Source organism: Nothobranchius furzeri, chromosome 10 (genome assembly GCF_043380555.1).
Source record: "Nothobranchius furzeri strain GRZ-AD chromosome 10, NfurGRZ-RIMD1, whole genome shotgun sequence".
NCBI classification, from domain to species: Eukaryota; Metazoa; Chordata; class Actinopteri; order Cyprinodontiformes; family Nothobranchiidae; genus Nothobranchius; species Nothobranchius furzeri.
Genome location: NC_091750.1, coordinates 71,704,601 through 71,727,644, shown reverse-complemented (window position 1 = coordinate 71,727,644; position 23,044 = coordinate 71,704,601). Strand labels below are relative to the sequence as shown.

At 43.3% G+C, this 23,044-nt stretch overlaps 1 protein-coding gene across 3 annotated transcripts in view; it reads left to right on the top strand.

The window, feature by feature from the left end:
- sgcd (sarcoglycan, delta (dystrophin-associated glycoprotein)) overlaps nucleotides 1-23,044 on the top strand; it is a 381,774-nt gene that overhangs the window by 261,775 nt on the left and 96,955 nt on the right. The window contains exon 1 of one of the 3 annotated variants that reach the window (XM_070555961.1): nucleotides 5,357-5,694. The exons of 1 other annotated variant lie outside the window; for it this stretch is intronic. In XM_070555961.1, coding sequence (XP_070412062.1) covers nucleotides 5,692-5,694 — 3 coding nt within the window. In that variant the 5' untranslated portion in view covers nucleotides 5,357-5,691. Of the gene's footprint in view, nucleotides 1-5,356; nucleotides 5,695-23,044 lie in introns of those variants that run through there. One more of the 3 variants, XM_015961860.3, reaches the window with a different exon arrangement.

Sequence of the window (23,044 nt, the reverse complement as noted above, 5' to 3'; positions counted from 1 at the left end):
ACTGTGCAAAAATGGTCACAGGATGCTGAAGAAGCCCTGCAGGGTTGTTTTGAGACCACAGATTGGATGACTCTCTGCCAAAGATATGAAGAGGACATCAATGCCATGACTGGATGTGTCACTGACTATATAAACTTCTGTGTGGACAACATCATACCCACCAGAACAGTGAGATGCTTCGCTAATAACAAACCCTGGATCACCAGTGAACTGGAGAATCTGCTAAATGAGAAAAAAAGAGCCTTCAAGAGGGAGACAGGGAATTATTCAGGAGTATACAGAAGCAACTGAAGATCAAGATCAGAGACAGCAAGGAGGCATACAGGATGCCTGGTCAGGGATGAAGAAGATCACAGGCTTCAAGTAGAGGAAGGATTGCACAGATGGCAGCCTGGACACAGCCAATGAACTGAACAAGTTCTTCAATAGGTTCAGTTCAGGAACAAACCCAGCATCCTCCTCTCCTGTCCCTAGCCAATCAGACATCCCATCCTCCTATGATCCAACATTTTCCTGTCACACGCCAGCTCTTTTGTCCTCTAACACAGTCATGGACTCTTCTGGTTCTATAAATCTGTCTTCAGTCAAGTCAGGAGATGCTGCTGCCCCATTTACCTCCCCTTCCCACCTATCTGTCTCTAGAAGTCAGGTGAAGAGGCAGCTGGAGAGACTGAACAGGAACAAGGCTGCAGGTCCAGATGGTGTCAGCCCCAGGATACTGAAGGCCTGTGCAGAGCAGCTATGTGGGATTCTGCAGCACCTCTTCAACCTCAGCCTGGCCCAGGAGAAGGTTTCAGTCCTGTGGAAGACATGGCCCCTTAACAAGTGGGAGGCACATATGCAAACTGTTGTAATTCCTACACCGTTCACCTGATTTGGATGTAAATACCCTCAAATAAAAGCTAACAATCTGCAGTTAAAGCACATCATGTTCGTTTCATTTGATATCCATTGTGTTGGTGTATAGAGCCAAAAATGTTAGCATTGTGCCGATGTCCCAATATTTATGGACCTGACTGTAAATATATATCTATATATCTATCTGTCGATAGATAGATATATAGATAGATAGATAGATAGATAGATAGATAGATAGATAGATAGATAGATAGATATAGACATGTGTGTGTGAATATATATATATATATATATATATATATATATATATATATATATATATATATATATATATATATATATGTATATATCTAAAGACTTGTCTATGAGACAGCGGTCTAGGTGCGTCTCCAAACGCTTGTATCCTCTCCGTGGTTGATGTGTATGTATGCAGATGTCTACCGCTGTTGGCTAGTCTGAACGGTGTTGGAGGTCATGAGACTCCAGATGAGGACATTTGTAATTTTGGTTTGTTTCTGTACTTCATTCAGTCAAGTCTTCATGGAGCCAGGGCGTGATGACATCATCCGTGTAAATCTAGACCTCTGAGTTTAATTTTAAGGACAAAATGTTTGAACTTTAGAGGAAGCTTTCAGTTCTTTGAAGCTACAGAAGATGTCAGCATGAGCTGCAGCCTCCTCCCGCCGTCATCTTTAACAACCTTTCTGCTCTGATAAAATCTTCATCACTAATGGATCCTAGCGGTGTTCCTGCTCCTCTGTACCAGGAGCCTGTCTGGGGCTCCTCCCTTTATTAAAGTATCTAGGAGTGGAAATCCAGCAGCAGATATGGGGACTTCTCTGGTCTCCACGACCTCCGTCGCTGTCGCCTGCTTATGATTCAGACCTCGTCTCACCTCACAGACAGTCACTCTCACTGTTCTCCTGAGTTCCTGTGATGCTCAGCTGTGAGGTGGTGGCCATATCTTCACCGTGGCTTAGGCGGGAATTAGAAACATCTGCAGGAAAATGATCAGGGTTTAAACAACGTGGGTTTGGAAATGTTTGTTGCTTAATCTGCTTTGTGTTTCTACAGAAGCACTTTAACCTATTTTAATAACGGAGCGCTGTGTACATCCTTATCAGGAGCGGTGTGCAGAGAAAGCACCAACGGAGCATCAAAGCAGAAAGAATTCCCCAACCTACAGAATCAATTTGACCACAAACAAGCCGGCAGAGAGAATGGGAACAGTGTGGCTGAGGGGAGGAAAGAGAGAGCAGCTTTGTGAAGCTCGTTCCTCCCTCCGCTGTCAGGCCACAGAACGTTAAATTGGAGGAGAGGAATTTGCATTCTTCTAAATCGTTCTTTCTTTTCTCTGCCGACTGCTGGGAATAAAATTCCAATTGTTCAAGAACAGTCAGGTTCTCTGTCACTGAGCAGACAGAATAACACAAAATACAGCAAATCAACTAAAGAATGAACACTTCATTGACTTAGGGCCATGGTTCTAAGTTATGTTGTTACACATGAAATCTAACAGATTCTGACCACAGTAGGAATGTCTGGGTTAAGCCTGACTCATGCGTCTGCGTCAGTGCGGCGACACGCAACGCCATTATCCGTTCTTGTGGGTCTGCTGGAGAGCCCCGCAAGGATGATCGGAGTCGAGCGCTCTTTTCCTAAACATCCGTCTGTCGAGACGGAGAACACAAGCTTGTGATTGGTCAGGACGCCGCTGTCGTCTACACCGCTGTCATTGCACCCTCAAAAACATAAAGAGAGCCGAGGATAACTAGCGGCAGACACGGAGAAGCTTAAAGAATACCTCACGAAAAAACTCTAGAAATATGAACGTTTAATTCCCCCGTGACTGGAGGAGTTAAAAGATGCACAGCAAGCGTTTTATTTGTGGACTGAAATGACAGGAAACGTGGGTTTAGAGGTGGCGAGCGCATGAAGAGGTGGAGGAGGATGAGAGACAAATTTGTCCGTGTTAAAAAGTCTCTTATATACAAAAACACAATATAAACACACTATCTTGGACCGATACATGACAGGATACCACAGAACAGCGCTACGCCCTCTGGTGTGGAATTGCTTTGCAACACTCCCCAGGAGATGGAGAAGAATGAGGGCAAAATGTCTCTGTGCGTGTGTCTCTCCCTGTTGGAGCTGACGGAGAAGCATGACTCAGGCTTGAGGCTTCAGAAAGAGAAACCAGGCTTGGCTTAATGAAAAACACCATCGTCAGAGTACGAGTAGCTAGCTGCTCTAACAGTCTACAGGAGTGACATCGCCCAGTGTGTGTGTATACAGACACACACTTCCAACACACACTTCCAGATGTTAAGACAATGAAGCTCCTAGCCATGCATGGAGAGTTCCATCCCAAATCCAGCACCCTGAGACTGCACACTAGCCGTAAGGAAGGAGGCCGAGGACTAGCGAGTGTGAGAGCCACGGTCCAGGATGAAACATCCAAGATCCATAAGTACATCAAGGATAACGCCCCAAAAGATGATATGCTCAGTTAATGTCTCAGAAAATGGTGAACAAAGGAGGAGACGCTGGAGATGCCATCATGGAGGACAAGTCCTACATGGGATGTACCACCGACAGATAACTGGAGTGGCTGAAATGAAGAAATCCTACCAGTGGCTAGAAGGAGCTGGTCTGAAGGACAGCACAGAGACACTCATCATGGCTGCACAGGAACAGGCCCTGAACACCAGAGCAGCAGAGGCCAAGATCTACCACACCAGACCAGACCCAAGGTGAAGGCTATGCAAAGAGGCTCCTGAGACAATCCACCACATAACTGCAGGTGTGAGATGCTGGCAGGGAACGCATCCATGGAACGACACAACCAAGTAGCTGGCATCGTATAGAAACATCTGTGAAGAGTATGGACTGGAAGCCCCAAGGTCAAAGTGGGTAACGCCCCCTAAGGTGGTAAAGAACGAGAGAGCCAAGCTCCTGTGGGGCTTCCAGATCCAGACCAACAAAATGGTGATGGAGAACCAACCGGACGTTGTGGTGGTGGACAAACAGCAGAGGACAGCTGCTTTGGTTGATGTGGCGATACCAAGTGATGCAACATCAGGAAAAAGGAACAGGAGAAACTAGAGAAGTACCAGGGCCTCAAAGAAACCCTAACCCTACCCGTGGCCATCGGGGCACTCGGGATAGTAACCGCCAGGCTGGAGGAGTGGCTAAAGCAGATCCCAGGAAAAGCATCTCAGTCCAGGAAAGTTCTAGGAAAAGCTAAGATGCCGCAGAACCCTCAAGCTCCCAGGCCTCCGGTAGAGGACCCGAGCTTGGAAGGATGAGACCCACGGAGGTGCGATGGGAATGTTTTGTGTAATGGATGCTGTTTAGAGCTACACAATGTTACGTTTGAGCATCAACGTCGGAGCTTACAGGTGTACCATGTTCCCACCCGTTGTTACGGGTTCCTAACACGCAGCGATCGACCAATCACAATCATTCTGGCTCAGTTCACAGAAGCAGACCACGAGGGGTTGGTTATGTGAGAGTTTGTTGTTTTCTGAATTACGTCATCCATTTGATGCGTCATTCAATAACAAACTGCGCTGCTGTTAGTTCTAGCTACAAACGTGAGAATGGGGGGCAGCACTTCTTACCTATTGGTGAATAGTTGGCTGTTGCCTCAGCAGGGGGGCTAATACCTGTTGGGTCAGGTGTGTAAGGTTTGAATCTAATATGACGATGCTAATGGAGGTTATGAGGAAAACTTTGAAAGAAAACAATGCATCTGAAGGATATTTTGAAGGTTTTCAGCGGTTTGTGTTGGATTGTGGACATAGGACTTGTTTGGGACAAAGCTTATCATTGGAGGACATTAATTGGACCCTTGTGGACGTAAAAAGTGTGTGATGTCCTAGATGGCTCAGTTCTGTCAGTGATATGAGGCTTCGAACACTGGGAGACAAACTGATTTGGACTAATAAAAGAACAGAATATATGCTGTTCCCGGTTTTGGTGCGCGTTAGCCCGCCTAAAGCACCGCCTGCTACTGAATAGCATTTCTAATTCAGCCGTGACTTTGATGCAATGTTTTGTTCTGGTGTTTCCAAAGCTGTGGTGAGAAACACAAAACATTTACTAAAGGTAGATGACCTCAAATGTAAAAGACTCAAAACCGGATGGTGTTTTTAAACGCTGCTCAGCATCCTGAGCTCGTTGTTAGTGAAGATGAGTCTGTCTCAGAATTAAGCCACAAAACCTTTTCCCTCCATTAGGAATGGTTTGGTTTGGGAACGTCGATAAAACAGGAAGCAGCACATCATTTCTTACAGTTTTAAAGAAATCAACAAACTCATTTGAATAAAAAAGCTGTACGATCGGACCTCTGCCTGGTGTCTCTGCTCAAAAACCAGTGGCAGCAGCCAGTCGTCATGACAACATAGCACTCTCAGGCAAGTCCCGCCTCCTTAAACTTCAGACCCGGAGCCCACATGTGTTCTAAATCTGGCTGGAAGGCTGGGCTGCAGCTTGGAGACAGAAGGTTGGAGCAACAGGACTCCACAGCCGAACAGCAGCTCCTGGAGAAAAAAAAAAAAAGTCAAAGAGGAGGGTCAGCAAACGTCCAGGAAGCAGCTCCCAGATCAGAGGCTCGGCCAAAGTAGGCGGGCTGCGGGCAGTTAGTGGAAAAGCTGACAACTCGGCAGCGGGGAGGGGAGACAAAAACAGAGTTGGTCATTGAAGGCCTCATGAAGCTCCTCAGCTGCAGCTTTGATCCGTTTGTATCTGTCTGACGCCAGTCGGCCGTTAGCGGCGCTCACCAGGAGTCCAGAGGGGAGTGAAAGGCCAGGAGATAAGGAGAAAGAAATCATGGTGAGTCTGGTTTCATGGATCTGATTACATGTGGTCGTTGGTGGGCGGGGAGGTGGGCTGAGCTCAGCTTATCGCTGCAAAAAGTGGACAAATTACATTCAACTTCCTGTTGGAAAACTGAAATTACAACAATACTATCTTCCTGGTGGGAATACAGAAGTCAGGCAGCAGGATTTATCCGGGCCGAGTGGGAAGTTCAGAAGAATTCTGTCTGATTCAGAAACAGACGTGTGATTCCTAAGACAGGGAGTGAATGTGTGGGCTGCTGCCCCCCCCCCCCCCCCCTTATCCCGCAACATTCCCAACAACACATTTGGTTTCAATCACCTCGTCCCCTTGGGAATCAACTGCTATAAATAAACAACCAGGAGGAGCGAGTGGGCGTTACCATCTGGTCCAACTCAGAATCGACTCAGGAGGGGTCAGAGGTCAGGAGAAATCACTTAATAAAATCAGTTAATAAAAAGCTATATTTAAACCTCCACGGGGCGTTCAGAGGTATGCAGAATTAATGTACATTTTCCTTTTGAAGCTTCTTTTAAAAAGATAAATAATGACATTTTTATTCTGTCGGGCACGGCGCTGTTTATGTTTACATCCACCAGCCACTAGAGGGCGCTGTTGTGCTCAAAAGTCCGCTAGCAAGGCGAGGCCGGGACTGTAAAAAGGCGGACTTGACAAGTCAGGCAGCTGCTTCTGAGCCCAGAAGATGTTCTAACGGTAAATACCAGAGGTGTGACCAAGTCACTGCTTTGCAAGTCACAAGTCTGTTCAGTCAAGTCTCGACTCAAGTCCAGACAACCAAGTCCAAGTCAAGTCTAAAGTCAATGATCTGGAAGTCCAAGTCAAGTCCAAGTCCTTAACTTTGACTTTTCAAGTCATATTCAAGTCATCTGTCCAGCTTCAATTTAATGACAATGATAATGAATAAATTCCAGAAATAAAACTTCTTAAAGCTTTGTTTGTTTGCTCAAACAAGCAGAAAGTGCAACTGAAATAGATTATAAACAAAGTGCTGCTGCATTTAGCAGTAAATCAAACCCAGAACCAAGAATGATTTATGATTTTTGTCCATGTCGTGCTACTTTTGTGCTAAAATATCAATAGTGCTTATTGTCATCGTCAAGTCAACAGATGGAAGTTGATTCAAGTCGCAAGTCATTGGCGTTCAAGTCCGAGTCAAGTCGTAAGTCTTAAAAGATTTTATCAAGTCAAGTCAGAAGTCATTAAAATAATGACTTAAGTCTGACTCGAGTCCAAGTCTTGTGACTTGAGTCCACACCTCAGGTAAATACTGTTGTAAAACAAACGTATTAGTAGAAACGAGTCCGTATCCTGTACGACTTGTCTCTGACCACAGTGCTGGAACGTGTCAGCAGTGACCCAACATCCCAGCGGCTGGAAAATGTGTCCTGTCATTGCGATACCACCTCTGAACCCCAGAGGTCGCCAGATAGTCCGTGTTCAATAGTCAATTCAATTCAATTCAAGTTTATTTATATAGCGCCAAATCACGACAAGAGTCGTCTCAAGGCACTTCACATAATAAACATTCCAATTCACAGTTCATTAAGCCAATCAGAAATAATGTTTCCTATATAAGGAACCCAGCAAATTGCATCAAGTCACTGACTAGTGTCAGTGACTATACAGCAATCCTCATACTAAGCAAGCATGCAGCGACAGTGGAGAGGAAAACTCCCTTTTAACAGGAAGAAACCTCCAGAGGATCCTGGCTCAGTATAAGCAGCCATCCTCCACGGCTCACTGGGGATGTCAACCTTTAAGTTGTTATAATTTCAATAAAATCTCGCAAAAAAAAATGTTAAAAGTAAAACTTCTTTAACTTTCAGCACAAAGTAAAAAAAAAAGCTGGCCTTAAGCTCTGATGACGTAATAACAAAACGATGTTTTACTTTTTTAACTTACATTAAAACAGAACTATAATTTATAAGCTAGTCGCCTCCTGAGGAATTTTCTCTGTTCAAGCTAAAACAGAACCAAGCTTTCAAAGGTCAACTTCACAGAAAACCATGTTTTATTACTAGCTCTGATTATAATGGGTTTACCATGCAGGCTGAATGCGGTAGTGCCGTGTTAATGTTAGCCAATCAGAGGAGAGATGTCCCAAAATCAGGAAGACTCCAAATCCTTCTGACTGAAGCTAAGCTGTGATGTGGCTCCCATTTGGTTCCTGAAACAGGCGCACCAGAGCTTTTTTTCCCCAGAGTACGACTTACAAGGCATTCATTCCTACTAGAGACCACCGCACCTGAGTGAAGTTAGTAATATTTAAACGTAGCGAGACCTTCCTTAGCACAAGTGAGGTTACAAATCCTGAGCTGAGGCTCCCAAACAGAAGCTAGGAGGTGTCGTGTGCCCTGGGACCTTTTATAGGAGTAAGCAAGACTTCAGTTTTTCTTTACTTATAAATAATGTTTGAAATTGGAAAAATTAAAACATAGAAAAGGATTTAAGGGAGAAAATAGGAAGGAAAAGACAGAAAATTAGGAAAAAGGAAGGTCTGGAGGTGATAATCAAAAAGAGGAAATGAAAAGCAGAGAAACCATAATAAATAAAATCCGACTGAAACGTGTGTCCCTCTGAGACTCGGACCTGTATAACGAGCCATGTTTCTGGTCCCAGCAGCAGCTGTCGGTCCTCATGGAGATATTTTAGGAACCGAGTCAGAACTTTAAATATCCTGTGACCCGGCTGACTGTCTTTGAGTCTCGTAGACCCACAACAGAACCGATGTCAGCCTTCAGGTCTCCAACAGATCCATAAAACAAACAACCAAACAAAAAACGTGATTCTGATCTAATCTTGAAACTCGGTGGAGCAATGTGGGATTATTCAGATGAAGGTATCGATCTAGTTCAGTTTGGTTCTCATTATTGGGGATCGAGTGGAATAATATGACTAGATGATGCAGAACGCATCAGGATGAAAGTACCGGAGGTGCGTCTTTGATCCGTGACGAACTCCACCGCTGTTTTGCTTTGGTTCATCAGACAGAGAGGAAGTTCTCCTCAAGTCCAAATGGAACCCAAACGGCCCTGAAAGCGTGTTATCATATCGGTATGACAGGTTGACAGTGCCCACTGTTATTACAGATTTTAGCCAAACTGACTTCCACCACAAAGCTTTTCAGCTTTTAAAGTCACCCCCTGCCTTCAATAAATAACCAAGCGGAGGAGTTAACTAACTCCTAAAGTTGTTTTTCTCTCTTCACTCCGAAGTTAAACACCAGTCAGTCTGACAATAAGTGTTTGATTCTTTCCAGCGGCGCCGTCCGGCTTCCCAGCTGATTGTTCTCAGTGTGAAACCTGCAAACACACATTTTAAAACATGACAATCATGTTTAGAGAAAGCCAAATGCTTCCAAAAGGCGATACATCCACTTCATTTTGTGTTCACAGTTTAAACGTGTGAAATGTCTCAGATTTAATGACAGCAATCAGCCTCTGGAGAACAAAGCCAGTGATGTGAGTTGTGTCGGGTTACAGGTCTGAGTGGCAGATAAATGTGTGTTTGATGGAAATCGGCTCCTTCTGCTCTTTCACTCTGATAATTATCTATGTGTGTGTGTGTGTGTGTGTGTGTGTGTGTGTGTGTAAATTATGCAGTCAGGGTTAAGTTTGAGTCGTTCTGAAACTCCAAGTTGTTCTTGTCTGTTTCATGTCACCAGCTCCAGTTTGAACCGTCAAACCTTCAAAAATCACTGATGATTTTTCAGATTGAAATTCCACCTTTTTTTTTTAATTTTCCCATTTAGCCTGAACATTTCACACCTCTGATGCAGAATCGATCCCATCTGAGACCCGTTTGTCTCCTTTTCTTTTATTTTCTCTACATTATTCATTCTTTTATGTTGGATTTTAAAGGTGTGGCTCACTGGAAAAACATTTTTTATGATAATTTCTGATTCTAACAGGCCACCCTGTTTTTAAACTTGCAGGCTGAACATGAAAATAGTCTCCTACACCTATCTCCTGCATTAGCTTCTGATAGAAAACAGACGGTGAAACTCTAGGATTAGAGAATCCTGACAGATCTACGTCACACTGTCACTAACATTCATGGATTCACCCATCTGACTCACGATGGGGAAGGATGTTGTTGGTTTAGTGTCCAGGAAACAGCAGAGAACGTCTATGCTAGTCGAAGCTAACCGTTAGCATTAGCAACTCCACCACACAGCAGAACTCCTCCAGGCTTGTGTTATATGTGGAGATAAAACATCAACGTTGCAGAGCAGACAGAGTCAGTGGTAGAGTCGTGTTGCTCTTAGCCAATCAGAGGAGAGGTGTCCAAATATCAGGAAGCTCAACTCTGATCTGTCTAATTTCTACTTCCTACTATCGCGAAGTGCTAATTCATGCGAGCATCAACAGAACTTGTGCGTGAAACTTTTTTATTTCAGAATTTTTAAGTTAATTTGAAATTTTAAAATAATCTATGAAAGGTAATTGGTTGAGATAAATCGGTATCAGGTCAGAAAGTGAGGGATCGGCCCTCAGAACCAGAAACGGTGCCTTTCTGCTCTTCTGCCTGTTCACCATTTCTACTTTAAATATTCATTTTGGAGAGATTTTACTCTTTGGTTTTAAGTAAAACATGTTTTTGTAATACTTATGAAAAACTCATTTAAGAATAAATGTTTAAATACTTTTCCTGATTATGTGTATGTGTAGTTTGCTTCATAGGCAGGTTAGGAGCTAGTGTTGATGTTTAGGGTAATAACTCGTGTTAAAGTGGTGCACCGTTGTCTTTAGGAATGTTGTAGAAAAGCCCAAAATGTCCTGGTCAGTTATTACAGTTTACACATTTTTATTGTCTGCTCCTGTTTTCTGTCTGAGATCTTTGATTCTATTTGTCTGTGGAACCAAACTTCTGCTCTAAACAGCTCCATATCTCATTTAGCCTCCTTATTTCCTCTCTTGGGCTTCATTTGCTTCCTCGTTTCAGAGTTTTTTCTCTTTTCTTTGGTCTGCCACTCACTTTTCTGGTTGTGTCATCGCAAACCATCTCTTTTTTCCCCCTCACGTCCCTGAGAGAGTACAGCGTGACCGATTGGCACTTACCATAAAAAGTGTTGTTCTAAATAGTGCCAGACTCCCAAACAACGCAGCGCCGTGCATACAGATGAATGTTTAGTGGGCGCTGGGGAAGATGGACAGCAGCAGCTCAGCACCTCTAATGATGAGCTCAGCGTGGCGTAAACAACACTGAGATTTAACGCAGACCATCTTTACGGGAAGAGAGAGCATCGCCCGACTCGAAGGACTTACACAAAGTGCTTCAGTCTGAAGTACAGTTACACAAAAATGTTCTTTATAATAAAGCTATGTAGTCATTTTGTAAGAGCCGGAGTTCTCTGGAGTCTGAATTAGCCCCGTTTCCACAGATCTTTTAGTGCCTGAAACAAATAAACGCATCGACTTTGTCTGGATAAACAAAAGATTAGTGAGGATGGATGAACATCTTCTGAAAGTTTAAACAGACAGAAGTGCTTTAAAAATGGTGTATGGGGGGTTGTTGGTGCCAGGGGTCTCTGTTTACCGCAGAAGTGTAAGGGCAAAAAGACGCAACATTTTCCTCATAGATTCATGGCCTCACTCTTTTATTTTGCACCGTGTTTGTTTTACAGTTTATGGTCTCATTTAGAGTCAGGAACACTTGAGGACGAAGCTGGTTTATAATTTAAAAGCCACTTTTCGGTTGGTGTTGTTGATCTGGCAAGCTGGAGTCGACTACAACACAATAAATAAATAAAATAATTAATAAAACCAGGATCTAAACCAACATCTGCCGACATCAGGTTCATTCTACCATAGTTTAATGGAATAATTAGCATTAATGCTAATTCATGCTAGCAATAAAAGAATCTTTTACCTCCAGATTTTTAATTGTTTAATGTAGAAGCACGGGGCAGATGGAGCATGAGGTGCTGCAGTGTGTGAGCGTTGTACCGGCCTGCCATAGTGAAGAGAGAGCTGAGCCTGGAGGAGCTGCGCCCACGACCCGACTCCAGATAAGCGTCTGAAAACGGATGGATGGATAAAATTTAGAAGAAGTAAAATAGTTTTTTAATAATTTTAGTTTTTTTCTATTTCTATTTATTGAACATGTAAATAAACAAACAAATTAAAGTATACAAAATAAACCCATACATATGTATATACATATGCATATATATATATATATATATATATATATATATATATATATATATATATATATATATATATATATATATATATGCATATGTATATATATATGTAGAAAATGTTCAATGGGAAGGGAAAGAAGCTCTGGTAGCTTATATAATCCCCCCCCCCGCCCCGAGTGAAATTTAAAAGGAAGACAGAAACAAAAAGTTCCTGTCCTTACACTTTCATAGCCAGTTTCGTAAAACATTTTTTTTGTCCTCAGTCGCACAAACAGAATTTACACTTTTTATGTCTCACCCCTTAGTTCTTTAAAATAAATCCAAATTTTCTGAACCGGTATCGGCAGCTCGGACATCTGTACTGACCTTCAAAACCAGAGCTTACATTTATCTTCTGGAGAAAAAATGCCTTCAACACAATCCTTTCGTAAAGTGTTTCACCTCAGAAAAGCTGTGAAATAGGACGTGTTTATTTAATTCCACTGAGACATTTCGTTCGGACGGGTAGAAGACCATCAGCTTCAGCAGCCACACCTGTGGTTCAGACCCACCACACCTGTTCTCACTCAGCCGCTGTGGAGGTTTTCACAAGAGTCGGTAAACAGATCCTCACACTGGAGTTGCCCATCCCAGGGATCAGCAGTTAGCCTCAGTCTGGTTTCAGCTCATGTTTTAAAAGTATACAGCCTCCACCTCCAGAGAGGAGGACATGTTCAGCCTGCCCTCCGTCGCTCTTTATGTCTGCATCTGATTTTTATTCTAAGCTCTGATCCAGTGTTTAGTTTCACTTCCTCTGTGATCAACCTGAGTAAAAACCTTGAATGGTGCGCTCTGTTGTGAGCTCTTTTTATGAACCCATCTGAGCTACGAGGCACTTCAGATGAAAGCCCTTAGAAAAATCAGATGAAACACGGCTTCTCCAGTCACAGTGCTGGTTGATAATGATCGATTCTTTACACGACTCATTTCTTTCTTGGGTTAATTAATTAGGGGCTGTCAGCCTGTAATTATGAAGGTCTTTCTCGTCTCCATGGTTACTGATTACAGGCAGCTCTTTACAGTGAAGCAACAATCCAATGTGATTTTCCTTCAACCCAACAAGAAGCTGTTACTGAGTCTGAAGTTGTTGACGTGTACTGAATCTCTTGTGCAGAGGTAAACAAAGCCCAGTCAGGAACATGAGCTGAGAGCTGTCGGGATCACGGCTTGGGCTTTTGGTTCCCTGAAGCCAGCTTCGTCTGACTCTCCTTCATCAACGCTGACACTGCTAATGTGTTTCTACCCACAGCCGGTTGGTCAGACAGGGTGATGACATCAGAGCGCAGCAACACGTTGCAGAAGTAAAAATCATTCGGTAATGCGTTCTAACACACGAGCTTGGCTTTCTTCATTTATAAAGTTTTAAGTACCAGAAATAAGCCACCAATGTGCAGAGGTGGAAAGCAACGAATGACATTTACTCGCATTACTGTAATTGAGTAGTTTTTTTTTGTGTATTTATACTTTTTAAGTTGTTTCTAAAGTCTGTACTTTTACTTTTACTTGAGTATGTTTTTTAAAAGGAATTGCACTTTGCTACATTTTCATATCTGTTTCCTGAGAAAAAAAGTGATGAATTTAAAGTATTGCACTTTGCAGCGTCGGAACCGAATGAGAGACACCTGCGTGTGTGCCGCGTCTCACCCGTGGGGGATGGGGGTGTACACTTTTTATAATGAGGAAGTTAAACAGCCACACTTGCTGCAGCTTTACTCTAAAACATCTGCCTGGTCCCTGTGATCCACTCGGGGAGGGCATGTTGCTGCTGCAGTTGATGTCAAGCACCTTATAGTGTTTTTTAGCGGTATGGTGTGAGTTAGATTAGTTTTGTTGAGTTTAGATTAAGGTTAGGATCACCACTGGATAAGCTTGGGGTTATGGTATGAGCTAGTGGTGTGTGTGCATGCGCATACAAGCGCGTTGTGAGCTAGCGTTGTGATATTTCACTACTTAGACACTTCACTACTTAGTAACTTAGTAACTTTTACTTTGAGTATTTACGATACTTTTTACTTTAACTTGAGTTTTGGCAAATACTTTTGCTTGTACTTGAGTAAAACGTTATCAAAGTATTGGTAATAGTACTGAAATAGGAAATCCCCTGCTAATTTGTTAGCGAGGCTAGCCATGAGTGTTGCTCTGATCTAGGGCTGGGCGATATCGTGATATTTTTAAATTATGGATATAATTTCAAATTGTGGTGATGTTTGTTCATCGATATAACTACACGAGCCACTACCGCTAGCACTATTGTTGCGTCTCTAAGCGATCATATGTATTCTCACGCATCTGCTCGATCAGGAAACCTCTGGGCCAATGTTCTGCCCTAAACTTCGTATTTGGCTTCATGGTTTTTAAATATTTGGGGACGTTCGTTTGTGTTTTAGCGAGCCTTTTCACCGCAGCTGGGACAAAGTGTGTTTATTCAACACATTCTCACTCCCAGCGCGTCAAAATCAAACGCTTGGTCAGCCACCCTCCACATCAAACCCCAGACGCCAAAAGTGTCCTTTTTCGTCTCTTAAGTAGGAAAATGGGGTTTTCTCCTTTCTGACTGCAGATCCCAATGCAGCGTAACACTGACGCGCTGGGATGTCCGCTGATGCGGCACCGAACCAGCTCATTTAACCACACCTAAACCTTTATAACCTATTTATAACCTTCCCCTTCCCCTCACCCTCACACTAACCTTAACCCTCTTGCTACCTAAAACGTTACTCTCACAGTGACCAAGCGTTTGTTTCCCATGCATTCTGACTGTGAATTTTGGGATCTGCCGCCCAGGCAATGGGAACGTTGGACCATACCATCTGGCAAGAGGGAGGTTACAAATACCCTCTACTTCTAACCTGCACCATGGTAGTTGAAACCTCCCCCTCGCGTTGCCTCGGTCCAAACCTAACAGAACTAAGTTTATGTGTTAAACAAATGCTTGGCTAGCAAGATGGTTAAGGTTAGGATAGGGGTGAGAGGATAAGGTTCGGGTGCGGTACAATGAGTTTTTTTGGTGTCCCGGCTGCGGGCATCCCATCGCGTCAGTTTTACGCTGCATTGGGATCTGCAGTTAGAAAAGGGGAAAAAAACTTTTAGTACATAAGTGACGAAAAAGGGCACTTTGGCGTCAGGGGTTTGACGTGGAGGGTGGCTGACCAAGCGTTAGTTTTTGATGCGCTGGGAGTGAGAATGGGTTGGTTTATCGTGTTTGTGTAGAGAGACAGTCCAAATCCCCCAAAACCTTTTACTCTGATCAGAGGTTACTTCCTGTTTATAGAGACTCCGCCTACTCTGTGTGATGCCACTGGCAAGGATGGGCCTTTACTGTAGATGTAGATGTTGTAGTTTTTCGCTGCAGGTGTTGGTTGGAGTACTCCTGAACCACCTTTTTATCTATGATCATATGAAAACTGACAAACCTTTTTGTCCCTTGGTCTCTTAATTTTGTTTGTTTGTTTGTTTGTTTGTTTGCATTCGTGTCACCAACTCTTCCCACAAATTCTGCACTTTCTGACTGACGGAACCAGATGGGTTAAAAATTCCAGCAACAACTGAACTCCCAACAGTTTTCTGTTATACTGAGTGTCGCCATGTTTTCCAACCTGCACTGTTGGTCGAGGATTTACCAAAATCTGACGGCTATAGCGTTGACATAACTCACAGCAAAGAATAATATTTCCTAATCATCAATCAACTGTTTCTACCGTGTTCACCAGTAAGTGAGAACCTAATTGAACTGAGAAGTTCAGCTGAAGTGCTCTACAAACAAAGTTAATGTTATTATTCAGCACCGATACATCCCCTGAGGTTGCTTCCACTGCAAAGCATATGAGTGTTTGTGGTTCATGACACAATTATTAAGATGTTAGCCTCTAACAGCAAAGAGGGGGCAGCGGTTGAAAGGGATGAAGGAGGAGAGAAAGCCTGGAAAACAGACAGTTCAGCATCATCAGTTCTCTGGTGGGACAAAGGAGTGTTGGCCTGTCTCCCCTCACCCAAACGTTGGTGCTTTCTTTGTTTTTAACCTCTTTCCTTTAACAAGTCACGTTTCTGTTAAACACTGGAGCTGGGCGGGGAGTACCTCACTTCTCTTCTTTCATCCCATTTGGGAATTTGTTTCTGTAAAATCTTAATCAAAGTAAACTAGTTGTTACTTATTTTAAAACCATAAAGCGGTTTGGTGTTAAAAGCTTGAGCTCAGAGGGTGGTAACTGATAGAGCTGTTTGATGTAACCTCACACGGTGTCTGAATAACAACAACAGAGCTTCAGCTGGTCCAGAAAAGGCCCTCGTCGCCCCATTGCTCGGTGCTTTATGAATTATTGGAAGTGGGAAATCAGTTATTCAGAGCAGAAATCCAATTATACGTAACTCTGTAACACACAGGAGACACACAACGTGCTTTCAAATCACATAGTACCTTGATAATAAAATGTTTTTTAATCTCAGCAAAGGAAACTAATTAGTACTCACCTGGTTGCCGTGGGTTGCATCTAAAAAGGTTCTGACCAGCAGGGTCACCCCTCCTCTCTGATCCTACTTTTGGTGTTTGGCTACTTGAGAGCCCGTCCATTCATGGGAAGGTGTCTGGTTGTAGACCTTGGTGATGCAGCACTGTGACCTTCATTGAAGCAGTTCACATGAGAAAAGCTGCCAAAGAGTCCAGGAGAAGCTGCTGAACCAGAAGGTCCCACCGTACTCTGGAGGTTCTTCCAGAGACGTGCGAGTGTGGAAAACAGCATGAAAAGGGTGGATTGTGTTTTTGTTGTCGACACCTTTTGTTTATTTATCTGATATTGTTGCAAAGCCTTTGGTATTACGTAGAGCTTGGATAGGTGGAATGAATACCTGTGGAAGAATAATCCAGGGGATGTAGAGACGCGTTTAGGCAGCTGGGTTACCTGCTGTTAGCTGTGTTGCTCTTCTTACAGTTTCTATCTCTTTACGTTTTAATTTGGTAGTAAAGGTGTCGGTGACTAATCCGACTTTCCACTGATTAAAGATTTAATTACTAATAACAACAGTTAACCAAACAAAAGGGTCTGTACTTCTTCTGTTTATGGTCCTTCTGGTCTGGGACTGGACCCGGGATCCCGAAGAACGCTGCTGGGTGCCAGTCTTCATTTCTACAATAGTATCTTCAGTTAGAATTGAATTGAATGGACTTTATTGATCCCACAGTGGAGACATTCCCCTGTTTTCCTCTTGAATGTGTTGTTGTTTGTAGAACTTTGAGTCCTAGTTGATGCTGAATGTTGGTGCTGTAAGCGACGGACAAAGAAGTCGTCAAATTCAACCAGTGAGTTCAGAGGTTTGGTGCCAAGAAGAGAGCTGACCTTCTGACCTTTCAGCTACCTGTAATTCATTAGTCAGCATATTTCCATGGCTGTTCACCCATGCATTTCTTCAGACTGCATTCAGCTCCTGCAGGTTTGTGTTTGTTAAGTCAGACGGCGTTCAAGCCCCTATAATAGTGAATGAATTGGCAGCAGCAGCCATCGGCTCCACGTTCCATCTATAAAAGTCCTAATGGGGAGCTGCTTGGCTATTTGGCGGCAGGATTGACCAATAACATTTTGTAAAAGCTCATTTCTCTCCTTAATCAGAGACAGACTTTGTTTGTGGACCGCCGGGTTTTCGGCGGGCCCTGTGAATGAATCGTTGGCTAAACTAGTGGCACCATTGGACAGTGGTGGGAGGAGAAAAAAAGGCTCAATGGCCAGTGATTTGATTTGCCACCAGTTTGCCACTTATTTTCTTCCTCCCTGGCTTCTCAGCCCCTTTCTTAACACACACACACCTCCACTCTTGTGAGAGTGGCCATTATTTAGCTTCCAGCTTAGCCCTGTTTTGTTTCTCAGTCAGAGTGTCCCGTCGGACTTTATTGGAAAGCTATCAGTACTTTTGTGCATGCGTGTAGAGTCTGTCGAAGCACTGAGGAGAGAGCAGTTATATTTCATTACTGCAGTGCATTTATTTGATTTGTGAGACACTCGGTGAGGAGAGCGGATCCACAGTGCAACAGGATGTATACGAAGGAACAAGAAACCAATCAAGCAATGAGTGCGTTTATAAAAGTTGGAGAACTATTGGAAAGCTGTTGTTGTGTTTGGACTTTTGATTAGTCTTCCCATCTGCTTGTCAATCTGTTTTAAATAATAAATTCTCCCACTGAATGATTTATACATAAAATTTACATTTGTTTGAAAACAAGACCAACACTAGAGCCCTGCAGGTCGCAGCTTTCCCGATCCCGATCCCGTTCCTGCGGCTCCTGATGGGTTTTTGGATGTTTACTCTTCGTATTTAAATTTAGATTTTTGTTCCTCCGGCATTCTTTTGGATTCGTTTTAAATGTAGTTAATAGGTTTGTTGAAGAAATAAATATAAAATGATTTCTAAGACTTTGGCTTGAATTTACCATTGCTTAATTTCATTAAGGAGACAGTCTGATGGAGAACTGGGATCCGTGGTTAGGTCTCTGATCAGTTTGTCTGGCTGGTGGCAGCTCCAGAACTTTCTGTTAGAAGCAACAGGATCGAAACCCAGAGCGGTTTCCTGTCTACAGCTCTACAGTCTCTGTGTAAATGTTACAGTATTAATTATGCTTAATTTCCCCCATAAGCTGTTTTACAGCCTTGTGGAAAATACTAAGTATTTTACTGAACTGGTAGAAAAATACAATGTATTTAGACAGGTGAGTATTTAAAGGGACTTTACGGAGTTTTGAATTTTTATGCTCGCGATTGCCCCCTCAGGCCAAAAGCGTAACGGCAGCTTCAATAGTAGGCTCGTGCATGAGGCGCTCATGCTGTACGTGCACACTCGTTAAAGAAAATAACAGCTGAGACAGTCCCTTCTGTGTGTGTGTGTGTGTGTGTGTGTGTGTGTGTGTGTGTGTGTGTGTGTGTGTGTGTGTGTGTGTGTGTGTGCGTGCGTGCGTGCGTGCGTGTGTGTGTGTGCGTGTGTGTGTGTGTGTGTGTGTGTGTGTGTGTGTGTGTGTGTGTGTGTGTGCGTGTGGCCCGGAGGACAGAGGACAGGAGCTATTTAATCAAATAATTTGGTTCTGTATCTTTCTCTTCAGCACAGCCGACAAAGGTTTAAGATGGGTCAGTCCTCCTGCATGCTCAGATCATTCCCTTCCCTTGCTTGAAAAATTGTGCCAAAATGAAAGTTGAACCCACATCTTTTTTATCTGTGAATTCAATGCTGTTCGGCGAGTCTCAAATAAAATTTGGGCGTCTTACTGTAAAAAAAATACCATTAATGTAAAAAAGAAACTCTACATGAACTATGTTCACATCCAGAATCAAATCTGGCTCTTCTGAACGAGAGTCCGACGTCTTACTAGCTATAGCGCCAGTGGCGTACTTTGTATCTGTAACATTTATATTCTTGATGACAGCTGAAACAATGTTCAAAGAACGATGCCTGAGCGTGAACGCGCATGAAGCAGCCTGCTCGACCCGAGCATCTCTCTTTTTCTGTGATTTTACAGAAAAACAGGCAATCACAGTAAAAATGCCAGGGCTCATTCTACAGGACCAGGGCATTGCAGGAGAATGTAAGAAGAAGACATTTATTATTTCTATACATGTTTTGGCTGTCAAACTTCCATAATGCCCCTTTAAGTACTTATAGTTATAAAGCTCAATTTTTTGGTTTGATGCAGTAAATAAGTTTATTCTCCATTATGTTACAATACCAGTGACACATGTGTCTCTCTCCCTTTCCTTTTCCCTTTTAATCACAATTTTAATTTAATTTTATTTGATATTTTCATTTAAAACATTTTTTTTATAATTTTCATTTATTTATTTTTATATTTAAAATTTTGTGTTTTTGTGAGTCGGAAAAGGGTAGAATGCCTTCTCCAGGTCAGGGATGAGGTCCTGCCCCAAGTGGAGGAGTTTAAGTATCTCAGGGTCTTGTTCACGAGTGAGAGAAAACTGGAGCGTGAGATCGACAGGAGGATTTGTGCTGCATCTGCAGTGATGCGGGCGTTGTACCGGTCTGTCGTGGTGAAGAGAGAGCTGAGCTTTGAAGGTGAAGCTCTCGATTTACCGGTCGATCTACGTTCCTACCCTCACCTATGGTCACGAGCTTTGGGTAGTGACTGAAAAAACGAGATCGTGGATTCAAGCGGCCAAAATGAGTTTTCTCCGCAGGGTGGCTGAGCTCTCCCTTAGAGATAGGGTGAGAAGCTCGGTCATTCAGGAGGGGCTCGGAGTAGACCCACTGCTCCTCCACATCGAGAGGAGCCAGTTGAGGTGGCTCAGGCATCTGGTCAGGATGCCTCCTGGACGCCTCCCTGGTGAGGTTTTCCGGGCACGTCCAACCGTGCAACACATTCTCATTCCCAGAGTGTCAAAAACAAACGCTTGGTCAGCCACCCTCCACGTCAGACCCCTGACACCAAAAGTGCCCTTTTTTGTTTCTTATGTGCGAAAAGGGTTTTTTCCCTTATTTGACTGCTGATCTCAATGCAGCGTAAAACTGACGAGATGGGATGTCCGCAGCCAGGGCACCAAACAAGCTCATTGTACCTCACCTTAACCTTGTCCTATTATTAAACCTTCCCCTCACCCCTATCCTAACCTTAACCATCTTGCTAGCGAACACGTTAGTGATGCATCAGTCGCTCTAAAAGCCGGCTCTTTGAAGTGAAGGGCGGGAGCCGCCTCGTCATTGGTCGAGTTTGGACTGAGCCAACACGAGGGGGAGGTTTCAACTACCACGATGGAGGTTAAAAGTAGAGGGAATTTGTAACCTCCCCCTCGCCAGATGGTATGTTCTAACGTTCCCCTTGGGCGGCAAATACAAATATTGACAGTCAGACTCTGACTGTCAGAGTCAGAATGCATGGGAAACAAACGCTTGATCACAGTGAGAGTAACGTTTTAGGTAGCAAGAGGGTTAAGGTTAGGATGAGGGTGAGGGGAAGATTATAAATAGTGAAACGTTAAGGTTTAGGTGCGGTTAAACGAGCTGGTTCAGTGCCGCATCAGCAGATATCTAATCACGTCAGTTTTACGCTGCATTGGGATCTGCAGTTAAAAAAGGGAAAAACCCTTTTTCGCACATAAGTAACGAAAAAGGGCACTTTTGGTGTCTGGGGTCTGATGTGGAGGGTGGCTGACCAAGCGTTTGTTTCCGACGCTTAGGGTGTGAGAATGTGTTGAACCGTTAGAAGACCTAAAGGTAGACCCAGGACACGATGGAGGGACTATGTCTCTCACCTGGCCAGGGAACGCCTCGGGATTCCCCCGGAAGAGCTGGCCCAAGTGGCTGGGGAGAGGGAAGTCTGGGCCTCTCGACTTAGGCTGCTGCCCCCATGAACTGACTCAGGATAAGCGGATGAAAATGGATGGATGGATGGATGGATGTTTTTGTAAAGTGCCTTATGATTTTTATCTTAAAAGGCGCTATATAAAAGATTGTTGGCTTTTTCAAATGTTTATTGATCGCTACAGAAAGGCAGAAACGTTGAGGTGGTCACTCTGTGATAAATTCAAACATAAAATACATACTGTTGAAAACAAAAATAACATTCATTCATTTTATTCATTTATGGCTTTTTTAACTTACTTCTGCAAACAAACTCACAAAAAGAATCAAATGAAAGCGGGTTACAGTTAATTCTCTTCACTTCATTAAACAGAAGCATGTGGCTGCAGAGCGCTCTGCTCCAGATGGTGAAGACCATCAGCAGGTTTGTGGAGAAGCAGCACCACCCTCCATCGCTGGACTCAGAACCACTTCTGCTCTCCTGCCAACTTTCCTCTCCACACCTGGAGGCTCTTGGCAGCTTTTCCATGCACGCTGGTTTTTCTTTAATGATTTATTTTTCCTTCGCTTTTGTTTTTCGGTCATGCCGTACGTTTGTTTCACTTAATTTAAACATAACTGAATTTTGAAAAAAAAGCTTGACATCTTACAAAAAAAAAGATTTTCAGCTTGTTTGAAATTAAATGAAGTTTTTTGAATTATTTAGATAATCTCGGATAGGGCTGGGCCATGTGGACCCTCTGTCTTTTACCTGAATTCTGATTTACGATATATATCGCGATATTTTTCCTCCTGTAAAATATTTACAAGTTAACTCCCTTCAAGCTCTCTCATACATAAACCCATCAGCAGATTAAATACACAACAATGTATTGATTCTTAGCCTTATGTTAGCGTTAGTGCCGATTCTCCACCAGTGTGAGCTTTAGAAACACAGCAGTCGGTTAAAACACACACCTGGTTTGTTTTTATTTAGTATTTGTAGCTGTTTTTCTTTCTCAGTGGCGTAGTGGTAGAGTGTCCGCCCTGAGACTGGGAGATCAGGGGTTCGACTCCTGGTCGGGTTGTACCAAAGACTTTGAAAAAATGGGACCCAATGCGTCCCTGCTTGACACTCAGCATTAAGGGGTTGGATTGGGGGGTTAAACCACCAAATAGTTCTCGAGCGCGGCTGTGTCTGCGGCTCACCGCTCCCCCAGGGGATGGGTCAAATGCGGAGAACAAATTTCGCACACACACCTGTGTGTGTGACAACTAATGGGACTGTAACTTTAACTGTTTTTAATGTAAACTGGACCTTCGATCTGTAATAAATTATCCATCTGTCTCGAGCGCTAGAGATGTCTGAAATGCCCCCGCAGGCACTCTTTGTTCTGTATTTATAAGTATTGTCAAATAATTTAAATTCCATCTAGAGGTGGCTCATATTGCATCTTTAACATTATTACCTGTAATTGTTTCTTGACAGAGACAATTACATCTACCAAGTGAAGCTAAGTTCAGGATGTAATTGCATCTAGATTACACTCACATGGGTCGTGCACCGTGGAGTTGTTAGGGTAAACACGGACTCATTTCAGAGATCATGTTGTAATGACTCTCACTCTCTGGTCACTCTTTTATGGGTGCTATTTTCGGGCTACTGTCGGCCGTAACCCACGCCCTACAAACTCTTAACTTTGGCAAGAGATTCGCTCGTAACGGATAGGGCTGCACCTAATGATTATTTTAATAGTCGACTAGTCACCAGCTATTGTAACGATTAGTTGACTAATCAGATAATTATTACATTTTTCTTAAATTTAGCATGAGATTGCTTTAATTATCTGAAAAATGATAATAAGCACAACAAAG